Below are 21,895 nucleotides of genomic sequence, written 5' to 3'. Positions count from 1 at the left end.
ATGTAAATTGGTGCAGCCAGTATGGAAAACAGCATGAAGTTTCCTTAAAAAATTAAAAATAGAGCTGCCATACGATCCAGGAATCCCACTCCTGGGCATATACCTAGAAAAGATGAAAACTCTTAATTTGAAAAGATACATGCACCCTAATGTTCATAACAGCCCTATTTACAATAGCCAAGACATGGAAACAACCCAAGTACCCATCAACAGACAATTGGTTTAAGAAGATGTGGTACACATATACAATGGACTATTACTCAGCCATAAAAAAGAATGAAATATTGTCATTTGCAACAACATGGATGGACCTAGAGATTATCATACTAAGCGAAGTAAGTTAGACAGAGAAAGACAAATATCATATCACTTATACGTGGAATCTAAAAAATAATACAAATGAATCTATATACAAAACAGAAACAGACTCACAGACCTAGAAAACAAGCTTATGGTTACCAAACGGGAAAGGTGGGGGTGGGGGGGTGGGGAGGATAAATTAGGAGTATGGGATTCACAGATACAAACTACTACACATAAAATAGATAAGCAACAAGGATTTACTGTAAAGCACAGGGAACTCTATTCAAAATCTTGTAATAACCTATAATGGAAAAGAATCTGAAAAAAAATATATAACTGAATCACTCTGCTGTATACCCAAAACTAACACAATATTGTAAATCAACTATACTTCAATAAAAAAATTTAGTTTTAGATCAGTCTTACCTTAGCAATGCAAGCTGGACAAAACCAGTCCCCATCTGGTATAGTTGTAATCTTGGGTCTATGGCAGTATGTATGACAGCCTTTGTCACAGCCATCGCAAAGGAGGAGCAGTTCTTCATTATCTCCCTTTCGACAGATCTGGCAGTACTATAATACATGGAAAATCATTTAAAATTAACACTCTGCTACAAATAATATTTTTTGGGATATTAAACACACCATTAATTCCTAATTTATATTAGTAATGAACATTCCGCTTGCTAACAAATATACAGTAGCCATACACATCTATGTATCTCTCGTTACACAGATATGGACCACATGATGGGGTGAGCAGTTCAGTTGGGGTAAATGCACATTTCAGGTACACTGCAAAAAACAAAGCTAGAGGTTGAATGCCTGCACACACTTCAGAAGCATGTACACATTAACATACGAAATAATTAACATGACATTAGAGCACATAAAGCAATGAATAGCTTTAATACATGGTGTTTTAATTTTTTAATATATTTCATCGTTTGCTTATCTTAGCATCCTCATGATATCCTGAGAAAGAAATAAGTAAGAGTTAGAGTAATTTTTAAGATCAAAATTAGGAACTTGCATTAGTAACAGAATTATAAATAATAATAATAAGATGTCACTGTATTTTGACTATGTCCAAATCAGGAAACTTTGGAAATCAACCCAAATCAAACATGTGTCACAAATGTAGAAGATGGATCCTACAAAATGATTTCTAAGGGAAAAAGAAATTGATACAATAAATTAAATAAAAGAATTTAGAAGTTATAATTTATTTTCTAGGACTAAAAATAAAATTGTTTCTTCTCTGTTGAAAAACTTCTAATACCATTAAGAACTTTAAAATCTATAAAGAGATTTGTTTTCCCCATGCACACATATTCTGTATAACAAGTTTCACAAAGGGAAAGAAGGAAGATTAGACAGGTAAAAACTTTAAAGATGGCTTTAAAAAATGGTAAGTACTAACGTTATATTTTGACATTTAGTTTTTATTTCAGTCACAGTAGACAATGTCCTGTAATCAATATTCAAAAAAATGAAAACATTACTAATATAATATTGTACATCAACTATATTTCAATTAAAAATAGTTAAAACATTTAAATTATAAATCATTTGTACTAATTTTAAGTTATGTATTTATATACTCTTAAAAACAAAATAGCTTAATTGTTCAAACTTAATTTGTTTAATTTCAATAAAACATTAAATCTTAATCTGGGAATGTCTAAAATAGTCTTTCATAACTCAATACGTACACCAATGATAGCTTAAGAATCTCATCAAAACAGCAGATACATGCTATTCACCTTAACAAATATCTATCAAATATATGTAATATACATGTAATACTAAAACTGGCATGTGTACTAAGAGCAAAAGCAGTAGAGTTTAATATCCCAACAGTAAGTATTTATTTTATGACCTTTTCTGATAACCACATCACTAAATACCTTAATATGGTGTTATTTCTCCAAATTTGAGTTATTTCTTTAAAACTTCTATTATAAAAATACTCATTGAGAAATAACATTTCGAAGGTTATATTTCAATCCCTATAACAATAAAATTTAAAAATCAGACTCATGAACATTAAGTAAATTCTCATTGTTTTCTACAATAGCTAAAAATACTATGAAGCCTGTCTTACATCTCACATTTATGATTTAAAAATAAAATTATTTTCTGATACTTATTAAGAAAGGGTGGCAGGTATCAAGTTCATAACATTTTTGAAAATCCATAGTAATAGCTCACAATACGTTAGAGCAAATGTAGTAATATTTGGTTTTAACTCCTTTGCTACCACAGTAAAAAAAAAACAGTGGATGTTGCCGATTGCTTAACATTAACAACAGAAAACATATTGTGGGCTGAGAAGTATCTGGAGGCAAATCATGGCAGCTCCTTCTTTCCTAGTAAGCATGGTTTCTGGTAAAGAGGATATTTCTAAAGATATTGAGCACTTTAACATTTTTTTTTAGGACTTCTTATGAGGATTATTATAGGTTTTGTTACATTTCTAATTAAAGGTTACCAAGTGCTCATTAATCTTTGAATAAGAAACTCTGCCTTCTTTTCAAAGTAGTTTTATAGCAAATAATGTATTATTAAACATTAAAAAAAGAAATAAAAATTATGAGATGGAGTTAAATAATGATGAATGTATATTAATTTATTAATAACAATGGAAAAGAAGTTTGCAAAACATGAAATAAAGCTTTAGATTGCAGAAAGTAAGTATACTAATATAAAGGTAGATTTTGGTATAAGTTTTGGGTTTCTGTGTATAGGTTATAACAAAACTGCCTACACTGTGATGATTGTTTTGGTGTAGATGAGAAAAGTAACTGTACAAATTTCATTCTGATATAGGAATTGAATCTTTTTTGATCATTATAGCCTACATTTCACCAAATATATTTGTCTAAGGTGACTTTAAAACTGGTTTTAATAATAATTTTTAGAAGAAAAATTATTTTTACCTGGTAAAAATGCTACCAGATGACCTGAACAATGCCTTAAAACTTATAGTAAATTCTAATCTATATAGGGAAAGACCTAAATTTGAGCATATTGTGAAAACTGCAGATTCATTATTCCACGGACATTTTAGAAAGAAGTGAAAAAAACCATAGAAGAAAGCAAATTTATTTGTATAGAATGAATAAAGTCTTGAGTAGTCTAAGTATAGAGGTAAAAAGGAAGGAGAGAATGTTAAATTATTTAAGAATCACTTCTTGTCTTTGGGGAAGATTATTTAAAATAGGAATTTTACCCTTAGTCATTCATGAAAACAAATCTCAAATGATTGAATTTTAAAGCTAACCTGTAATTCAAAAGCAACTGTTAAAGTAATTCATAAAAGTCTACATATAATAGATATTTCTGTATACGATACAAAAGAGGCAAAAGGGACACGTACATGATTTAAAATAAATCTCTCTCTGGAAAATATAAGAAATATAGCTTTTATTTTGAACATACAGCATTTGTTGTCTAGTACAAAGTAGAGGCTACTACATGATAACTAACTGGGCTTGAACAAAGAAGGCGAAAAAACATTTTTAACTGTTAGAGGAAAGACTAAAGTATCTACTCAATGCCAACTATATCCAAATATTGGGTTGGCCAAAAGGTTCGTTCGGTTTTTTTCTGCAAGATGGCTCTAGTAACAGTTGTCTATAAGTTCATTCAGAACAATTTTGTTAGATTGTATGTGACACCTATCACATCAGCGTGCATTTAAAAAAAGACTTATCAAAATTGGTGAATTTTTGTGTAGCTATTTTAATACTGAAGATGGAAGAAAAACGGCAACATTTTCGGCATATTATGCTTTATTATTTCAAGAAAGGTAAAAACGCAACCGAAATGCAAAAAAAGATTTGTGCAGTGTATGGAGAAGGTGCTGTGACTGATTGAACACATCAAAAGTGGTCTGCGAAGTTTCATGCTGGAAATTTCTCACTGGACGATGCTCCACGGTTGGGTAGACCAGTTGAAGTTGACAGCGATCAGATCAAGACATTAATTGAGAACAATCAACGTTCTACCATGCGGGAGATAGCCGACATACTCAAAATATCCAAATCAAGCGCTGAAAATCATTTACACCAGCTTGGTTATGTGAATCGCTTTGATGTTTGGGTTCCACATAAATTAAGCAAAAAACCCTTCTTGACCATATTTCCTCATGCGATTCTCTGCTTAAACATAATGAAAATGTTCCATTTTTAAAACAAATTGTGACGGGTGATGAAAAGTGGATACTGTACAATAATGTGGAATGGAAGAGATCGTGGGGCAAGAGAAATGAACCACCACCAACCACACCAAAGGCCGGTATATGGTGGGATTGGAAGGGAGTCCTCTATTATGAACTCCTTCCAGAAAACCAAACGATTAATTCCAACAAGTACTGCTCCCAATTAGACCAACTGAAAGCAGCACTCAACAAAAAGTGTCCAGAATAAGCCAACAGAAAACGCATAATCTTCCATCAGGATAATGCAAGACCACATGTTTCTTTGATGACCAGGCAAAAACTGTTAAAGCTTAGCTGGGAAGCTCTGATTCATCCAGCTTATTCACCAGACATTACACCTTTGGATTTCCATTTATTTAGGCTTTACAAAATTCTCTTAATGGAAAAAATTTTAATTCTCTGGAAGACTGTAAAAGGCACCTGGATCAGTTCTTTGCTCAAAAAGATAAAAGATGGAATTATGAAGTTGCCTGAAAAATGGTAGAAGGTAGTGGAACAAAATGGTGAATATGCTGTTCAATAAAGTTCTTGGTGAAAATGAAAAATGGATCTTTTATTTTTACTTAAAAACCGAAGGCAATTTTTTGGCCAACCCAAAACATGATATCGGTGCATAAAGGAAGAGCTCTCTGCTTATTCTGTATTTACTTAGCTAAGTATTTCTGGCATTAAAAAAAGAAAACTGATACAAATATAAAGATATTTTAGAAATGAAATGAATGTACTTAGCAGGTAATGTTAGCAACTGGAGTGTTTACAAGATTGAAAGGGCCTTCAAAACATTCAGATTAACAACTATTATGTTGACAGAATGGAGAAGACAACTTCAGTCAGAGTTATAAACAATATTCAAAGGAGAGAAAAACAAGATTTTAAAAAACGAAAGGTAACATTTGGTAGGTTCCTTCAAAAAGCTCAAAATAAGGAGGAAAGTATCAAACTATACAGTATTTAAGAATCAAGGAAATTCTCAAGTACAGCATACATTATTTTGACAATAAGTGATGCATAATTAAGAAATATCTGAAGATTGGAAAAAAACAGGACAAAGTAAATTATAGTATTTCTTAAATAAAAACACTTACAACTTTCATAATTGATTTTTCCCATGCTATTGATTTCTGTAACTGCTGAATGCACAGAGCTACCTGTGCAGCACTGCGAGCTTCTGATAATGCCCTTCTCCATACCCTGAGCCCTGGAGCAATATCCTCTTCAACTCTGCATTGAAATATAGAAAAATTAAGTAGGTCACGTCCACATTTATGGTTACTGAATGTGAAACAATCATCACACTGAAAGCCAAGCAATGACAAAAACATGTAACAGCCAATAAGTATAAGGTTTAAGCAACTAAATTTGATGTAGTGCACAGACTGTGGCTACGTGCCTCAAAGCTTAGTCACAACCAGGTAAATGTAAGATCACTTTGCAGGATTATCAACGCACATAACAACAACAAAAAATGTTTTTACAAAGCACCATGCAAATAGCATGATCCATATGGATCACAGACATACAAGAAGATACATAGATAACAGGCAATAGAAAATAGGCTCCAATTAGCAAAGAAGCACAATAATTTTTCAAGTTAATCTCAATAACCTACCCGTCACCATCACCACTAACGGATGGTGCAGGAGCAGGGACAGTAACTGTGCCCACATTATCCAGTTTGATCTGAATGGTGGTACTTAAGGGGCTCTTCAGATACCTTCTTTCAATGTTCCGCTCCAAATCAGCCAGCCTGGTTACAGCTATATCTAGGGGGTTGTCACTCTTCCGTTCCAGTGCATGTGCACTGCTTTCTTCTTCGCCAGTAAATTCTCCATCATGCTCCTTGCACAATTTAGAAAATGACTTATGTTCAAAATATACCAAGTCCTCCCTTTCTGATGCAGGCTCTGGACACATCCAACCCTATATATCAAAAGAATAATGTTATTATGGTTTCCTCTTGAAATGCCTGCTGGGTGAATTACCTTTACTTAAAATACAGCAGCAGACACCAGCAGATCTTAAGGATCTTTACTAAACGTGTTTACCTTGTGTTTCCTAATGCTAGGTAGAAACAAGAATAAAAAATTAAAAGAAACAGTTGTGAGAAGTTTGAAGAAGAAAATTTAACAACTTTTGATATTATGAAAGGTACAATGAAAATCAGCAAAGTATTCTGAGAGACTTTAGACTACATGCTTATTCATTTCAACAGAAATCTCTCAGTGGTCTCTGAATTTAGCTCTTCCTTTCCATTTCCATTCCTTCTACCACTCTTCCGTACAGGGGTCTGTACAATACTTACCATTTCTCCTTCAGCCGTAGGAGTTTGCATGAGCTGTTATATTTGTCTGTATAGCCTTTCCCTGTTGCTCTTAACCTGGTTAACTCCACTCATCCTGCAGCTCTCATTTTAAAAGTCCTCAGGGAATCCTTCTCTGACCTCCTTTAGCAGGTAAGTCTCCATATGACAAGCCCACAAAGGACCATATAATACGCCATAGCCTTGTGGTACTCACAATTTTTTACTATTGTGATTATTTGATTCACATCTTTTTACCTCTAAATTCCATGATGGCAGGGATCACGTCTGCTTTGACTCATTTTATCTCCAGCACGGTGAAAGCAAATAGTAGGCACTCAATACACACATGTTGATTGAATAAGTGAATGATCTTATAACTCAGCTTGCTTTTATTGATCTTCTACCTCAAAATCCTTCAAAGTTTCCCTACTGTTTAACAAAGTCCATATTTTTATCATGACATTCAAGTACCTCAATCTACCTCTTCCTCTCATGTTCCCGTTCACACATCCTACACTGCAAATTCCACAACTTGCAACTCCACAAACATGCCCTAAACTTCTGGATCCTGGTGCTCTGCTCAGGCTGTTCCCTCTTCCTAGTATGGCATTCCTTGTCAAAAGCTGACTCACCTTCTCAAGTTCCATCTCGACTTCTACGTGAGATGTTCCCTGATCTCTCCCATGTCTCCATCAGAAGTTATGTATTCTTTTTCTAAATTCATGTACGACTCTGTACTCCTCTATGATCAGTTAACAGATTCTGCAGAGATGTATATATGACTTATCTCCCTATTAGATGACAAGCTTTCTGACAGCAGAAACCACATTTTATCCAATTTTGTGGTGCCTACTGTCTGATGTGGAATAGGGGCTTAGTAAATGCATATTAAATGAAAAACAGAATGAACATTATCCTTTTTATTAAATCTCTTTAGAGATAATTATTTTATCTTGTATATTAGGATCAATTCCTCTTCTTTAATTCAGTAGAACATTTATATTTGTGAAGTAAGGATGGAATTATGAATAGTACATGTAAGTGCATTAGGTACAAGTCATGTCAAATGAACCTCATTCCCATATTTTGAAAAGGGTACTAAATTGCTAAATCAAGAGAACCCTGTAAACATAGCATATCTTGATGTCTGCCAGGCAAATGACAAGACAAACAATGAAGACTAGATTAAAGAAATCTAGAGGGTTGAAAACTGCTTCCAAAAAATGGTGGTTGACAGAACTTGTGTCACCTCAGAAAAGGTCCCCAGTGCCAATGTCCAAAAGGCTCTGTACTTGGTTTGTCCTGTTAATACACTTATGAGTAACTTGGTTGATTGTTATTAAATCTGCAGATGATTTAAAACTAGGAAGAAAATTTAATATTCTGTATAACAGGACTAAGATAAAAATAGTTCCATATGCTGAAAAATGTACCAACATGAAATTAATAAAAATAAAACAATGATAAATGTAAATTTTAGGTTTGAAGTTTAAGCAACTAATCACAGAAATATTGAATACAATATGTGATAGAACGCACTTAAAAGCTCTTTGAAAGAGGGCCAGAGTTTGTTTTTTCATAGCGTATACTCAGTGAAGCAAGAGTATAATGTGGATGCTAAAAAGCTAGTACAAAATTCAAACAGCATTAATGGAAGTATAGTGCTGGATTAAGGAAAGTAAAAGTCCCATGAACACATTCAGACAGCGCTATGTACAGTTATGGATACAACATTTTAAGAAGAATATTAACACTGGTGTTTATACAGAAGAGAATCATGTACATGGAAACCATTTCACAGGACTAATGGTTGAAGGAATTAATTAGCTTGTAAAAGAGAAAACTTAGAAAGAGACACAGGAGCTATCTTTAGAGGAGCTGGAAGAGTAATTAGGTTTTTCGTATACTCTCAACAACAGAACTAGGACAAGAGACTTGCAGATTTTCCTACAAAATAACAAAGAATGTCCAAATTATAAGCAATATTAAAAATATAAATGAATGCACCTAAGTAAGTCCCACAGGCTACCTGTGTGATGTGTCTTCACAATGGCTAGTTCCCCACGTTAAACATATAACTCTGTTTTCTTAAAAAAAAAAATTAAATCTTCTATAGATGTTAAAATAATGTCTTGTGGTTATTTTCATCATTTGTGTTTTTAGACTCTTCAAGAATAATTCATTTTTTCAGAATAATACAGAATAATTTAGTAATACCTTAATAACAGAATATTAAAACATTTCACTTAAAAAACAAATTCTACTTTTCTTATATACTTAGAACACAGCCAAGAATGTCTAAGCAGCCAGTAATGTGATAAGGTTAATGCAGGAAAATATGAGTATGGCTCCAGGAAAACGTTTCAGGCCCAAACCCTGACTTTATACTTAACTTAAAAAAGCTTGGGGGCTTCCCTGGTGGCGCAGTGGTTGAGAGTCCGCCTGCCAATGCAGGAGACACGGGTTCGAGCTCTGGTCTGGGAAGATCCCACATGCCGCGGAGCAACTAGGCCTGTGAGCCACAATTGCTGAGCCTGTGCGTCTGGAGCCTGTGCTCCGCAACAAGAGAGGCCGCGATAATGAGAGGCCTGCGCACCGCAATGAAGAGTGGCCCCCGCTTGCCGCAACTAGAGAAAGCCCTCGCACAGAAACGAAGACCCAATACAGCCATAAATAAATAAATAAATAAATAAATTTAAAAAAAAAAAAAAAAAAGCTTGGGACTTCGCTGGTGGCACAGTGGATAACAATCCACCTGCCAATGCAGGGGACATGGGTTCGAGCCCTGGTCTGTGAAGATCCCACATGCTGCAGAGCAACTATGCCCATGTGCCACAACTACTGAAGCCCACACACCTAGAGCCTGTGCTCTGCAACAAGAGAAGCCACCGCAATGAGAAGCCCACACGCAGCAATGAAGACCCAACCCAGCCAAAAATAAATAAAATTAAATCTTAAAAAAAAAAAAAAAAGCTTGGTGATATGCTTTCCCAACCAATAGCCAATTAGAACTGGCAAATTAGGTGGAAGAAGTTGGGGGGAAATTGGGCCAGTAGAACCAATCAAATTTAAACCAGCAAGCAGTAGCAACTGACCATGAGAGAAGACAGAAACAGACTATAGAAAGCAGACACAGTCGTTTAAAAGCAAAGCACACTAGGACCATTTAATGTAGGGGCAAAACCTCTTCACATTTCCTGAGGGAATCATTATCTAATAATTGGTCTTCGCACTAATGATCCTGTGTCACCAAGATAATTTAAATCAAACTCATTATTCTCAATTTAAGAAGGCAGTGTAATGCGTAACATAAGCGATCTGACAAACATGTTAAAAAATAATGGTGCTAAATGGAATAATTTTCGTTTCTCTAGAAAATTAACTTGTGTGGAAGACTTCATTTGTTGAAGATGCCAAATAAATGAGGCATTTTTATACTGTATTATAGTACTAGGAGGAAGATATAGTTTGCTAGCAAAATAGAGTCAACAAATGATAAATTTTGCTTCCCAAAGTTGGTAATTATGTTTGCAGCAAGAAAGGGATATGTTATTAGCTCTGGAAAGTGACATTTTTTGGAGAACTTCAAAAGTTTCCAAATGCCATAGGATAGTACTATGGCATAAGTTTCTCATTCTGAATAAAACATAAAATAGCAGATCAAATTACATGGATACTACATTTTCTAAACCTTTTCAGGTGTCTCATACTTATTCATCATCCATCCATTTACTCTCAGAGACATCACCTTATTATCAACTGAGAAGACTTTATACCCCTCCTACCAAAACTAAAAATTCTTGCACTAAGGTAAAGCTTTCCTTTTGCCTGTCCATTGGAAGCCAGTCTGATCATGATAATGCTTGTGACATGGTAATGCCCAGTAGATAAATAAATTTAAAATTTACATATATATGTAGGGTGTGTGGGTATGTGTATAATGATACAGTGTATATTTGGATATATCTATATTCTCCAATTTTAAATTATATAGAGTGAAATTTTGACATACAACATGGCTTGATGCAAGGAGGTTCCTCTATATGAAACAGTATAGTAGTTATTTGATAGAGCATTATATTTATCATGGGTAAAACTAGAAATGACACTTTTGAATTCCATTAAGGAGGCAGCAAGATTTGGTAAAAAGAACACAGGTTCTGGACTCAGACAGACTTGGATGAATACACACTTAGCTTACTATATGACCAGTGGCAGGTTACTTACTTTGAGTCTTGTTCCTTACCTGTAAGATGGGGGAAATTAATTCAGGATCATTTTGAGAATTAAATGAGATAAAGTGAAAACATTTAGCAGAGTAACTGGCACATATCAGGTATACAACAAATGATAGTTACCTTCCATCATCCTAAAAACAGATTTCATTCCAATCAATTTTACCTTCACTTGCAAACTTGCTGATGCAACTCTCCTTTCTAGATCTTCTACCTGTTGAAGAATACTCAAATCCATTTCCATTGCTTGTTCTTCTACTGACCAGTTCTCCACAATATCTCGAGTTACCTGGTTTTCTTCATGTTCATTTAATTCAATAATAGCAACTATATTTGAAAAGAAATTAATTTTAAAATCCACTTTATCCCTCAATGATTTCTTCTAAAAAGTGAATAAGGTTCCAGGGATAACATATACGTGTAACTTAACACACACAAATGTACTTGTGCATACACAGGCAGATTACTCTTAAAAGTAGGAATATTCTTTTTTAAGAAACAAAACAATATGTCTGCAGGTTGTGAGAAATTATAAGAAAGTAATACCTATTTAAGAAATGTAAAGAGTTACTGTTTGTTGAACAAAATAGAAAAAAAAATGCCTATTAGTAATAAATTAAGAATTAGGATATACTACAATATGTTTTAAGATAAAAGAACTAATTCTCATAACTAAGCAAGAGAGCAGAAGTCTCTTTTAGGTACATACCATCCTTATTCTTGATGCAAGCTTGAGTAATATAATCCAAGTGTTTCTGAATTTGTTTTTGTAACGCCTTTTCTCTTATTCCTCTGAGATGGAGCACTTTGAGCAAAGCTTTTAGGTCCTCTGGGTCAATAATTCTCCACCAACCAAACTGCATTTCTAAGTTAAGATAAATATGTAGATCTTTTTACAAATATTTTGAATATAAATTAATGGCACAATGCAAATCAGAAGACTTATAACTATGTAGAAAACCATCAAAGATTCGGTTATAATGCAGGAATCTATAACAATAAAATAAAGTAAGTAAGTGGCTATAAACCATCTCAATGTACCTACCTTCTGGAATAGGTTTTGGGTTAGGAAAATCTACTGGTTTTGCTACTTCAACAGCTACAGGTTGAGTTGAAGAGACTTTTTCATTCTGTGGTACTGGAGATTCACTTTTACTTGAAGCAACATTAGGTGTCAAGAATGAATTACTATTTCCTTCTGATAATCCCAACCCTGATCCCAGACTAGGTAAAGGTGATGTAAATGGATTACTGGAAGTAAGCACACCGGTGGGCCACCCACAAAACTGGAGTCCCATCATAGATACTCCACTTTTCATCTGCAAAAAAACACAAAACATTTTAAAAGTAGAACAATCTAGGAAGTTAGGAAAAGTGTTTAGAACCAGAAATTGTTTATAAAATTCGGAAAAAATATTCTTTCACTTACCACGATTAGAGGCAAACTAAATACAATAATAACACGTCGTTTCATTTGCTCCCCAAGTAATTTCTTTTTAGATATAATGCAACAGTAATAAGTTAAAAAGTAATTAAAGAAGGCTTTGACTTAGACATCAGTAGTTCTGATGAAGCTTGGTGATAGCAATTCTGACTCTTCAATTTTCAAACCATGGCGGAGATAATATTATAAATATTCAACTGATTTCCCTTGAGAGAGAATCTTTATGGGGTCAAAGATTAAATAAAGCAACATAAAAATGAGTTACAATTAGCAGCACTAACCTGAAGAGGTGATAAAGCAAATGGATTTAGGCCAACAGGATTCTGAGCAGAAGATGATCCAAGAAGAGGAGCTGGGGCAGGCGAAGGTGACTTAGATGGTGGCTGAGACTGAGGGGTCACTAAAGAAGCAGTTGACATACCTGCATGGGTAAGTGATGTGTCATCACAAGGTGTCCTTGGCAAAAGGCTAAACCACTGTCTATTCTTTTCAGTCAGTGTTTTTAACAACTGGTCATTGGGGAGAGGACTATAGATCTTCCCTGGACCACCTGAACTGGTATTGAACAGATTATTAGAGTCTGTCTTTTCCACGCTGCTTTGTGTTGCTGTTGATTGAATGCTGCCCAATGAATGTTTTCCACTGTTTTGATAAGACAATGTGCACCCATTTGCACTACTGTTTGGTTTGGGGGTTATTACATCTGACTCAGGAGGCATCTTAGCTACTTCTAAAAGCTTGCTTAATTTTGAAAATGAACCAGGTTTCTGAAGAAACAGATTTGTGTTATATTTTTCTTTAGTATCTTCCTTTTGCTCACAATGATCTGGATTTGAACAATTTAAAGTGTCCTCAGAAGTCTCAAATATTTCTTCTTTGATCTGGATACTTTCTGCCTTTTTTAGTTTTTCTCTTTCTTTTGCAATTTCTTCTAGTCCTAAAAAATTGAAAAGCATTAAAAAGATCAGTTACTCCAGATCAAACCAATACTATAATTATATTCTTTTATTACTTATCAAGTTATATGCATAAATATTTTAGGAAACTTTTCTAGATTACTTAATACTCTCCATTTTCCCCTTTTTTATAGATTAGATTCTTTTGCTCACTGGAAAATTAATGTAATTTTGTGACTAATCTTTAGAAAAACTAAAATATAAAAAATTTAAAAGCCCTAATACACAGCAAAAATTATTATTAATATTTTTGTCTAAACCCTTCCAGGCATTCTATATGCATACACATATACACTTAAACCTATAAGTTAAAAAAAAAGGAAATCTCATTATATACATAATATTCTAACCCACATGTTTTGCTCTGTAAACATCCTGATATGTCAATAAATATATAACTACATCATAAATTTTAATGGCTATAGAATATTCAATAGAATATATCATAATTTAAATAAATTTCAATCTTCTACTAATGGCTATTAATAGGGCCTAGTTATTCACTGTTACAAAAAATGTTATAAATGATGAATGACCTTGTATCTGTATCTTTGGACTTAAATTTTTTAAAAAATTTACTTCCTTAGGATAAATTTCTAGAAAAAATTTACTGAGTCCTAAGATATATACTTTTCAGAGTTTTTGAAATATGTTGTCAAACTGAAAGTCTAGATCAATACACGTTCATACCAGAAGCAAGAGCATCTGTTTGCCTACACCCTCAAGGAAACTAAATACTATCAGTATTTTTTGTTTTTGTCAATATCTGGGAGATAAAAATCTAAACTGCATTTTTTTTCTGATCTCCAGTAAGGCTGAGTATCTTTTCATGGGCTTACTGGCATTTCTCCTTTGTGAACTTCTGGTTCATATTTTTGAACAGTGTTCTAAAAATAATTTATAAGAACTCTTTAAAAACTATAAATCCACTACTTTATTCAATTTGAAAAGTAATATATGTCCAAGGTGAAATATTCAGTAATGAGAGGTATAAAGAACACCCTTTCTGCCCTACTCCCTTAGTCCCTATTTCTACTCTTCAGAGGTAACCATGGTTAATCAATCATGTTTATATATCCTTCTGGAAATCTTATATGCATCTATAGGAATATCATTTTGCAGTATTACATAAATGGATACTACCCTTCACTTTTCTGCAACTCAGAATAAAATCCAAACTCCTAAGCAAGGCCTACAATGCTGTATGGTCTGGTTCCTGAAAATTTCTACAACCTCTGACCACTCTTGTCCTTGCTAACGTTGCTCTTCCTTTCTCCCTTTTTTTCAGCTTCTCAAACATACCCAGTTCTTTCCTTTTTTGGGCACTTTGCATTTGCTGCTCCCTCTGCCTGGGATATTGTTTTGTTGACTGGCTCCTTATCCTTCATGTCTCAGATCAAGTCATTTCCTCACAGAGGTTTTCTCTGATCATTTTATCTGAAGTAGGTTCCCTATTCCATTCACTTTATTTATTTGTTTTCCTGACATATGGTTGACATACAATATTATATGTTACAGGTATATAATGTAGTGATTCACAATTTTTAAAGGTTATACTCCATTTACAGTTATTTAAAAATATTGGCTATATTCCTTGTGTTGTACAACACATCCTTGTGTCTTATTTTACTCATTCACTTTAGAATATCATCCTACATATTTCCGTCACAGAATTTATCATTATAAACAATAACCTTATTATTTGTTTATTTTCTACTCCACTCCCACCCACACACTAGAATTTATTTATTTATTTATTTATTTATTATTTTTTATTTATGGCTGTGTTGGGTCTTCGTTTCTATGCAAGGGCTTTCTCTAATTGTGGCAAGTGGGGGCCACTATTCATCACGGGGCACGGGTCTCTCACTATCGCGGCCTCTCTTGTTGCGGAGCACAGGCTCCAGACGTGCAGGCTCAGTAATTGTGGCTCACGGGCCCAGCTGCTCTGCGGCATGTGGGATCTTCCCAGACCAAGGCTCGAACCCGTGTCCCCTGCATTGGCAGGCAGACTCTCAACCACTGCGCCACCAGGGAAGGCCCCACACACTAGAATTTAAATCAGCAAGCTTTTAAAAGCAGAGCAATGTTTCTCTTGCTTATTATTGGATCCCAAATGCCTAACATGGTGGCTGCTATAAAATAGAAGCTCAAGAAATTTTTCTTGAACGATGAAATAAAAGGATGAATTTGATATTTTCACTAAATACCTTAGACAGTTTTCCATGCTAAAACATATAACTGTACTTCATTTTTTTCAATCAGCTGAATAATATTCTATTTTATGGATACATCATAACTTAACCAATCCTCTACTAATGTTTGAAATCACTTTCATATGCTTCTCTTGAAATTAGTTTCTACCCCAAATTAAAATCCTATACTTCAGACTTATGCTTCTGGACAGTATGGAATAATAGGGACTAGATTTACACTCTTGCATGAAACAACCAAAAAAGAGGCAAAATATATGAAACCACAGTATGCAAGAAACTGGACTTCAGGCAACAAGAAAAGAAAACAAACACAGTCATACCTATGATTGCCCCAGCTTATTGCTTTGGGTTAATTTCCAGGCTACAGCATATGGAGGAAGAATCCAGGTGGAGCCTGGCAGACTCCCTGAGATGAGGAGATGGAACTGAGAGTCCAGGGAGATCAAAGTAGCTACAGTGCCCAGGAGAGAGTACTAGAGAGGAGAGCACTGCGTGGAGAGAGAACTCCAGACATCCACAGTATTCAGCTGAATAATGAGCAGTGTGTACCTGTGAGGAACCTACCTGAGACCAGGAAAGAACCACCTGAAAGGATTAGAGGTGACAGTGACAGGTGCTCATACAGGCTGGGTATCTGGTACCTGTTCCTACCAACCAGACTGGGAAACCTCAAGATTCATGGCCATCAGGTGGAGTACTCAGAAGGATCTCGCTTTACTAGTTAGGGGATAATCCATACTAGACTGAGCACTGTTTTAGTCCTGCCTAACAAATTTTAAAAGAAAGATCTGAAAGGATCAAACCTTTCCCAAGTAACTTAACTGTGTTTCAGCTAAACAAATCTCAAAAATATTTATAGAAATTCAAAAATATCCAGCACCAAACAAGGTAAAATTCACAGTGTCTCGCATTCAATCAAAATTAAAAGACATACATGAATGATACATAATTAGAGAACTCAATCAATGAAAACTAACCTCAAACTGACAAGACAGTAGAATTAGCAGACAAAGACATTAAATTTGAAAAAAATAATGGCCGAAAAATTGTCAAATTTGATGAAAATTATAAACTACAGATCCAAAAAACTCAACTCCAAGCAAAAGAAACATGAAGATACATAACTACACCAAGACATACCATGATCAAATTGCTCAAAACCAATAACAGAGAAAATCTTAAAAACAGCCAGAAAAAAATATTGTGCCTCATATGATCTTTATGCACTTCTGCACATTTGCCCTTAGAAGACCTCCCTACTTCATCACCTCCAATTAGGCACACATGAAAAGAGTCACAAATATTCTCTTCAAATACCCATGCTCACAAATTTCCTTAACTTTACACAAATTATTGGCTAGTAAGGAAATATTAATATTTGTGCTTGATTTATTCTGAGAACTAGTATCTCAAAAACCACTGTCATATATCCAAAAACAAACAGACCAACCAACCAACAGACAAGTTCTTTACTGGTTTGAGACTAGTTGATGACTTCCCATTTGCACCTAGTAAAGTGAGCTGATGATACATTTCAATAGCCTATTCATGGTTGTCTTTAACTTTTATATTGAAATTGCTTAATTATAAACAACTAAACCTCTAATAGAAGCGTAAAATTATTTTTAAAAATTTGAAAAATATACAGGATATTTAGTAAAAAGATTTTTTAAATAGTTGTCTATCTCCTATTTCACACAATCCTTTGTTCTTTCCAGCCCTTCTTTGACATGTATCAATGAGTATTAAAAAAAGTCTTCAACACAGACGTAGAGAATGGACTTGAGGACACGGGGAGCGGGAAGGGTAAGCTGGGACGAAGTGAGAGAGTGGCATGGACATATATACACTACCAAACGTAAAATAGATAGCTAGTGGGAAGCAGCCGCATAGCACAGGGAGATCAGCTGGGTGCTTTGTGTCCACCTAGAGGGGTGGGATAGGGAGGGTGGGAGGGAGATGCAAGAAGGAGGAGATATGAGGATATATGTATATGTATAACTGATTCACTTTGTTATAAAGCAGAAACTAACACACCATTGTAAAGCAATTATACTCCAATAAAGATGTTGTAAAAAAAAAAAAGTCTTCAAACCAGACTAAAGAAGAGGAAAATAAGTAAGAGATGAAACAGGGAGTGCCGTTCACCTGATTAATTTCCTTGGTAGTAACTGCAAGTATATAATGACAAAGAAAATACCATTTCCCAATTAAACCAATTGAAACGAATCCTAATAAAAGCAAGTTTGCTATTGGAAAAGAGACTATGTCTCCTTGAGTTTTATCAGAATCACTTTGAAACCCTTTAGTTTACCTAATAGTTGTCACTGGACCCTAGGGGTCCACGATTCTCAGTTCGAATGAAATTTTTTCCTTTGGCTCTCCTTAGTTGGGCTGAAACAGGCTAAAACTTTCAAATAGATTTTACTAAAATATAAGTGAAACACAGATAAAGAACACAAGAAATATAAAAACATTGGCATTTAGAATACAGGTCTCTGTTCAGTGGCTTCCTCCCAGGGTTCAAAGGCTCTCACCCATTCTGTATAGCCTAACCTCAGGAGTACTTTCACAGCTCCTTAACTGTCTTCATGTTGTCAGTACTACCACAACTCAGCTCCTACGAGACATCTTGCTATTACTGTGGAGAAGACTCAAGGAAGCAGGTTCTTATCGTTGTCTATCTAGGATTGTTCCTTCCCAGTCTGATCCAGGAATTTTTTTAAAAGATGCCTTTTACCATAATACCTTCATCCTTCAGGTAAGATTCTTCCACACATCCTAACAGGGATTAGTTTCTATACTTATAGACCTAATGCTGTAAACATATCTACTACAAAATGGAAGAGTAATATTCACATCACAGTACAAAAAACTTGCTTCATTTTCCTTCCAATATTGAAGGAATTATCCACAATCCAATATACCCCAAACAGAACAGTGAATTGAAGGGCAACAAATCCTTGGTTTTGGCTGAGTGGCCATGGGGCTTTCTTCCTTCCCACTTTCCTGGGGGCCAGCAGAAGGATAGTGGGGCCTTTAGCCAGCTAATGTCAACACTGTTCTCAGGATCCTTGGTGTGTAGACTTTGATTCTTGGTATGCATACCCACAAGCACTGTTCCTAGACCCAAAGGTCCCTTGATATGTTTACTGTTACTTAGAGAAACTCAGTGTTTCTTACCCTCTCTTACACTAACCCATAAATAGAGAGCAAGGTATGGGGTATAGTGTTTTGTCTCTTGGAGTGTTCATGTCACACATCCAAGTCCTATGGAACCATTATGGGAGCTGGGAGATCCTATGTACTGTAACTTCTCTGCTTATGAGTTGCCTTCACTAATAAATTATGCTGTTATTAGCACTATGGATGTCATTAGTGATTTTTGTGACCATGCATCTTGTACAACAATTGGTGACCAACAAAATCCTGATGTCATGGATTTCTGGAAGGGGTGCACCCAGGGGTGGAAGAATTCCTTCTTGGGGTCAGTGGTAATTCACTTGGTAGAGTTAGAATGGTCTTAGTAGCAATGCCTGAAGATGGCAGAAGCCATAAAAGTGGTATACTAGAAAGGATGACTAGTGGTGATAAGCTGACTTGAAATTCAGTTCTGTCTCTCTTCCTTACCAGCTTAGAGATTTTCATGAGCCCTAAGGGGGGATGGTAAACTAAAAAGGGTGACGGCAGCCCCTTTAGAAGGGAAAGTGGGGCAAACTCCCACTAATACATGAGGCAACTGGCCCCTGTGTGTGTGAAAAGCCAGTTATTGTGAGGCATGCTCTAAAGGAATCTGAGTGGACACAACAGCGGGAGGAAATCCAGCAGTGTACAGAGTAAGAACTAGGTTCTCAACAGGTCTACTACCATACGCACTTGGAAGGATCCTTAGAGGTATGGCTTGTTTGTTTGCATGATGGAGGGACAGCAGTGATATTAAATGAAGCTGAGAAGGGGGAACACATGTCCCTGTTACAGAATGAGCAGTCTGGGTTGACTAATAATGCTGAGATAGGCATTGCCACCCTGTTTCCAAACTGAATGCTTGGTAGTGTTGGTAAAATATAGCCCCGTGATTTTCCTGACCCTTGAATGTGAATGGGACTAGATCCGCAGAGGATGTAGCTGTTCTGAGACCCTGGCTGTGTTAGCATGATTATAAGAAAGCCCAGGGCTTGAGAGGGGAAGGCCTGACAACATGTTCTTGGTGCAAAGAATGTTGGATGATTAAATCAAAACAGGTCCACCTGAGGGGATGACTGCTTTGACTTTACTCCATCATGTGTGAAGCACTGATAGAAATGAAATAGTTCTTTTAGGTCACACACACCCCATTTCAGGGGAGGAAATGGAAAGAGGGAGCTTAGTAAGTGGTACAGGTTTCCATACAAAATAAAAAGAAAAAAGGAACAAAGGAAGGAGAAGATAAAAAGAAAAAAGAATCAAAGACAGGCTAGACTTCTGGCAGAGGCTCCCGCACACCACTAAGTGTGGTATTGCTCATAAGCAGAGGGATTAATAAGACAGAAGTTGATGGTTGTGTAATCCTGGAGTGTGGGAATGTGGTCCTATTCAGAAACTTGAAAGACCTACGGAGACCGTGAAAAAGATTCCTGTGAGGTAAGACACAATATTGAATGGTTCACATGCTATACTGAAGAGTTGTTAGAAGAGTGGGAGACACCAGAAGATTAGGTGGAGAAGGTCCCTGGTGAGGAATCTCCTTCAGGGATTAGAGCTATTAAGCCTCACTCCCACAAACCATCTGGTAAGATCTCAAGGCCTCTACACTCCTCAGAAAAGGACTCAGAGAATATAACTGAGGGAAATACCCTACATTATTTTGACTCTCTTGAAATGGGATTACATCAGCTCCACCTTATGAGTTGACTCAACTCCTGAAGCCAGGCTTCTTTGTTCCCTGACCTAAGCTCTTTCTAACTTAAGGAGGACCAGGGCTGGGCTCAGTCCCCGGGGTCCCCTCCAAGGGATCACTAACCATACTCCTCAGTTCATTATGCTGGAAAGGAGAACAGCCTCAAACGTTTACGGGCTTGCTAGACATGAGGAACCAAGTATCTATTGTTCCAGAATGCAACAGAGCCGTGGCAAACACATTTCCCTACTGGGGTTGGGATTCTATGTTCACTATGGCTGGAAGACCAGAATCACAATCACTACAAAAGCTTTTGCATGAACTCATTCCTTCCTCAGGTTGCATACCTGGCATGGACAGACTGGGGTATTTAAGTCCTGCACAAGTATGCCCACATATCAGTTGGACTTATTTTTTGTGACCTCTACTGGTAACTTCTATACCTGTTGGTCAGGTATGTTGCCAAAACCCAGCTATACTTACAAGGCCAGGTTGTGCAACAGTGTTGCATACCTGGAGGAGAAAGGTTGCATTTCTTCTACTTTTTTAAGAATAAATTTATTTATTTATCTTTGGCTGTGTTGGGTCTTCGTTGCTGCACGTGGGCTTTGTCTAGTTGCGGTGAGCGGGGGCTACTCTTTGCTGTGGTAAGCGGGCTTCTCATTGCAGTGGCTTCCCTTATTGCGGAGCATGGGCTCTAGGCATGCGGGCTTCAGTAGTTGTGGCATGCGGGCTCTAGAGTGCAGCCTCAGTAGCTGTGGCGCACGGGCTTAGTTGCTCCGCGGCACGTGGGATCTTCCCGGACCAGGGCTCGAACCCGTGTCCCCTGCATTGGCAGGCGGATTCTCAACCACTGTGCCACCAGTGAAGCCCAATATTTTACTTCTTAAATGCCTTTTTTCCTCCTCTAATTCTGCCACTTCCATCTATGTTATCTACTATTAATGAAATTTTGTACACATTCTTTTGGGTGTACTGATAAATTAATATGCAAGTCATTTTTTGGGGGGGTCTATATACTACCTACACATTTTCTATGCAGTAATCATGGTTTATATATAAATTGTAAATTTATCCAACTAATTTCTTGAAATAATTCCAATGAATTGGAACTGCTAGAACTAAGGATATCCAAAATTTTATAGTTTTGAGTCCAAACTAGGTTTTCCCCTACTATATAGATGGGACCTCATCAATCTTGTCCCCCACTGTTTATGTGGGTATGTTTCCTAAAACTGTACAAATGTTAAATTTTTAATCTTTGGTAATATGATATTTCAAAGAAATTGCTTTTCTTCTGTTATTGTTCAGCTCAGTCATCTTCATATATGCTTAATC

At 35.9% G+C, this 21,895-nt stretch overlaps 1 protein-coding gene across 16 annotated transcripts in view; it reads right to left on the bottom strand.

Moving 5' to 3' along the window:
• BAZ2B (bromodomain adjacent to zinc finger domain 2B) overlaps positions 1-21,895 on the bottom strand; it is a 297,378-nt gene that overhangs the window by 18,468 nt on the left and 257,015 nt on the right. For 11 of the 16 annotated variants that reach the window (XM_082395167.1, XM_082395172.1, XM_082395166.1 and 8 more), the window contains 7 exons: positions 12,791-13,446; positions 12,111-12,384; positions 11,775-11,930; positions 11,232-11,392; positions 6,138-6,448; positions 5,614-5,749; positions 730-876 (listed from right to left, as the gene is read on the bottom strand). In XM_082395167.1, the coding sequence (XP_082251293.1) occupies positions 730-876; positions 5,614-5,749; positions 6,138-6,448; positions 11,232-11,392; positions 11,775-11,930; positions 12,111-12,384; positions 12,791-13,446 (1,841 nt within the window). The remainder of the gene's footprint in view (positions 1-729; positions 877-5,613; positions 5,750-6,137; positions 6,449-11,231; positions 11,393-11,774; positions 11,931-12,110; positions 12,385-12,790; positions 13,447-21,895) is intronic. The other 5 variants (XM_082395179.1, XM_082395170.1, XM_082395181.1 and 2 more) reach the window with 2 other exon arrangements.

This window comes from Balaenoptera borealis, assembly GCF_965194805.1.
Source record: "Balaenoptera borealis genome assembly, chromosome: 6".
NCBI lineage: Eukaryota > Metazoa > Chordata > Mammalia > Artiodactyla > Balaenopteridae > Balaenoptera > Balaenoptera borealis.
Note: the sequence above shows the minus strand (reverse complement) of the source record. Positions and strands in the feature narration are given on the sequence as shown.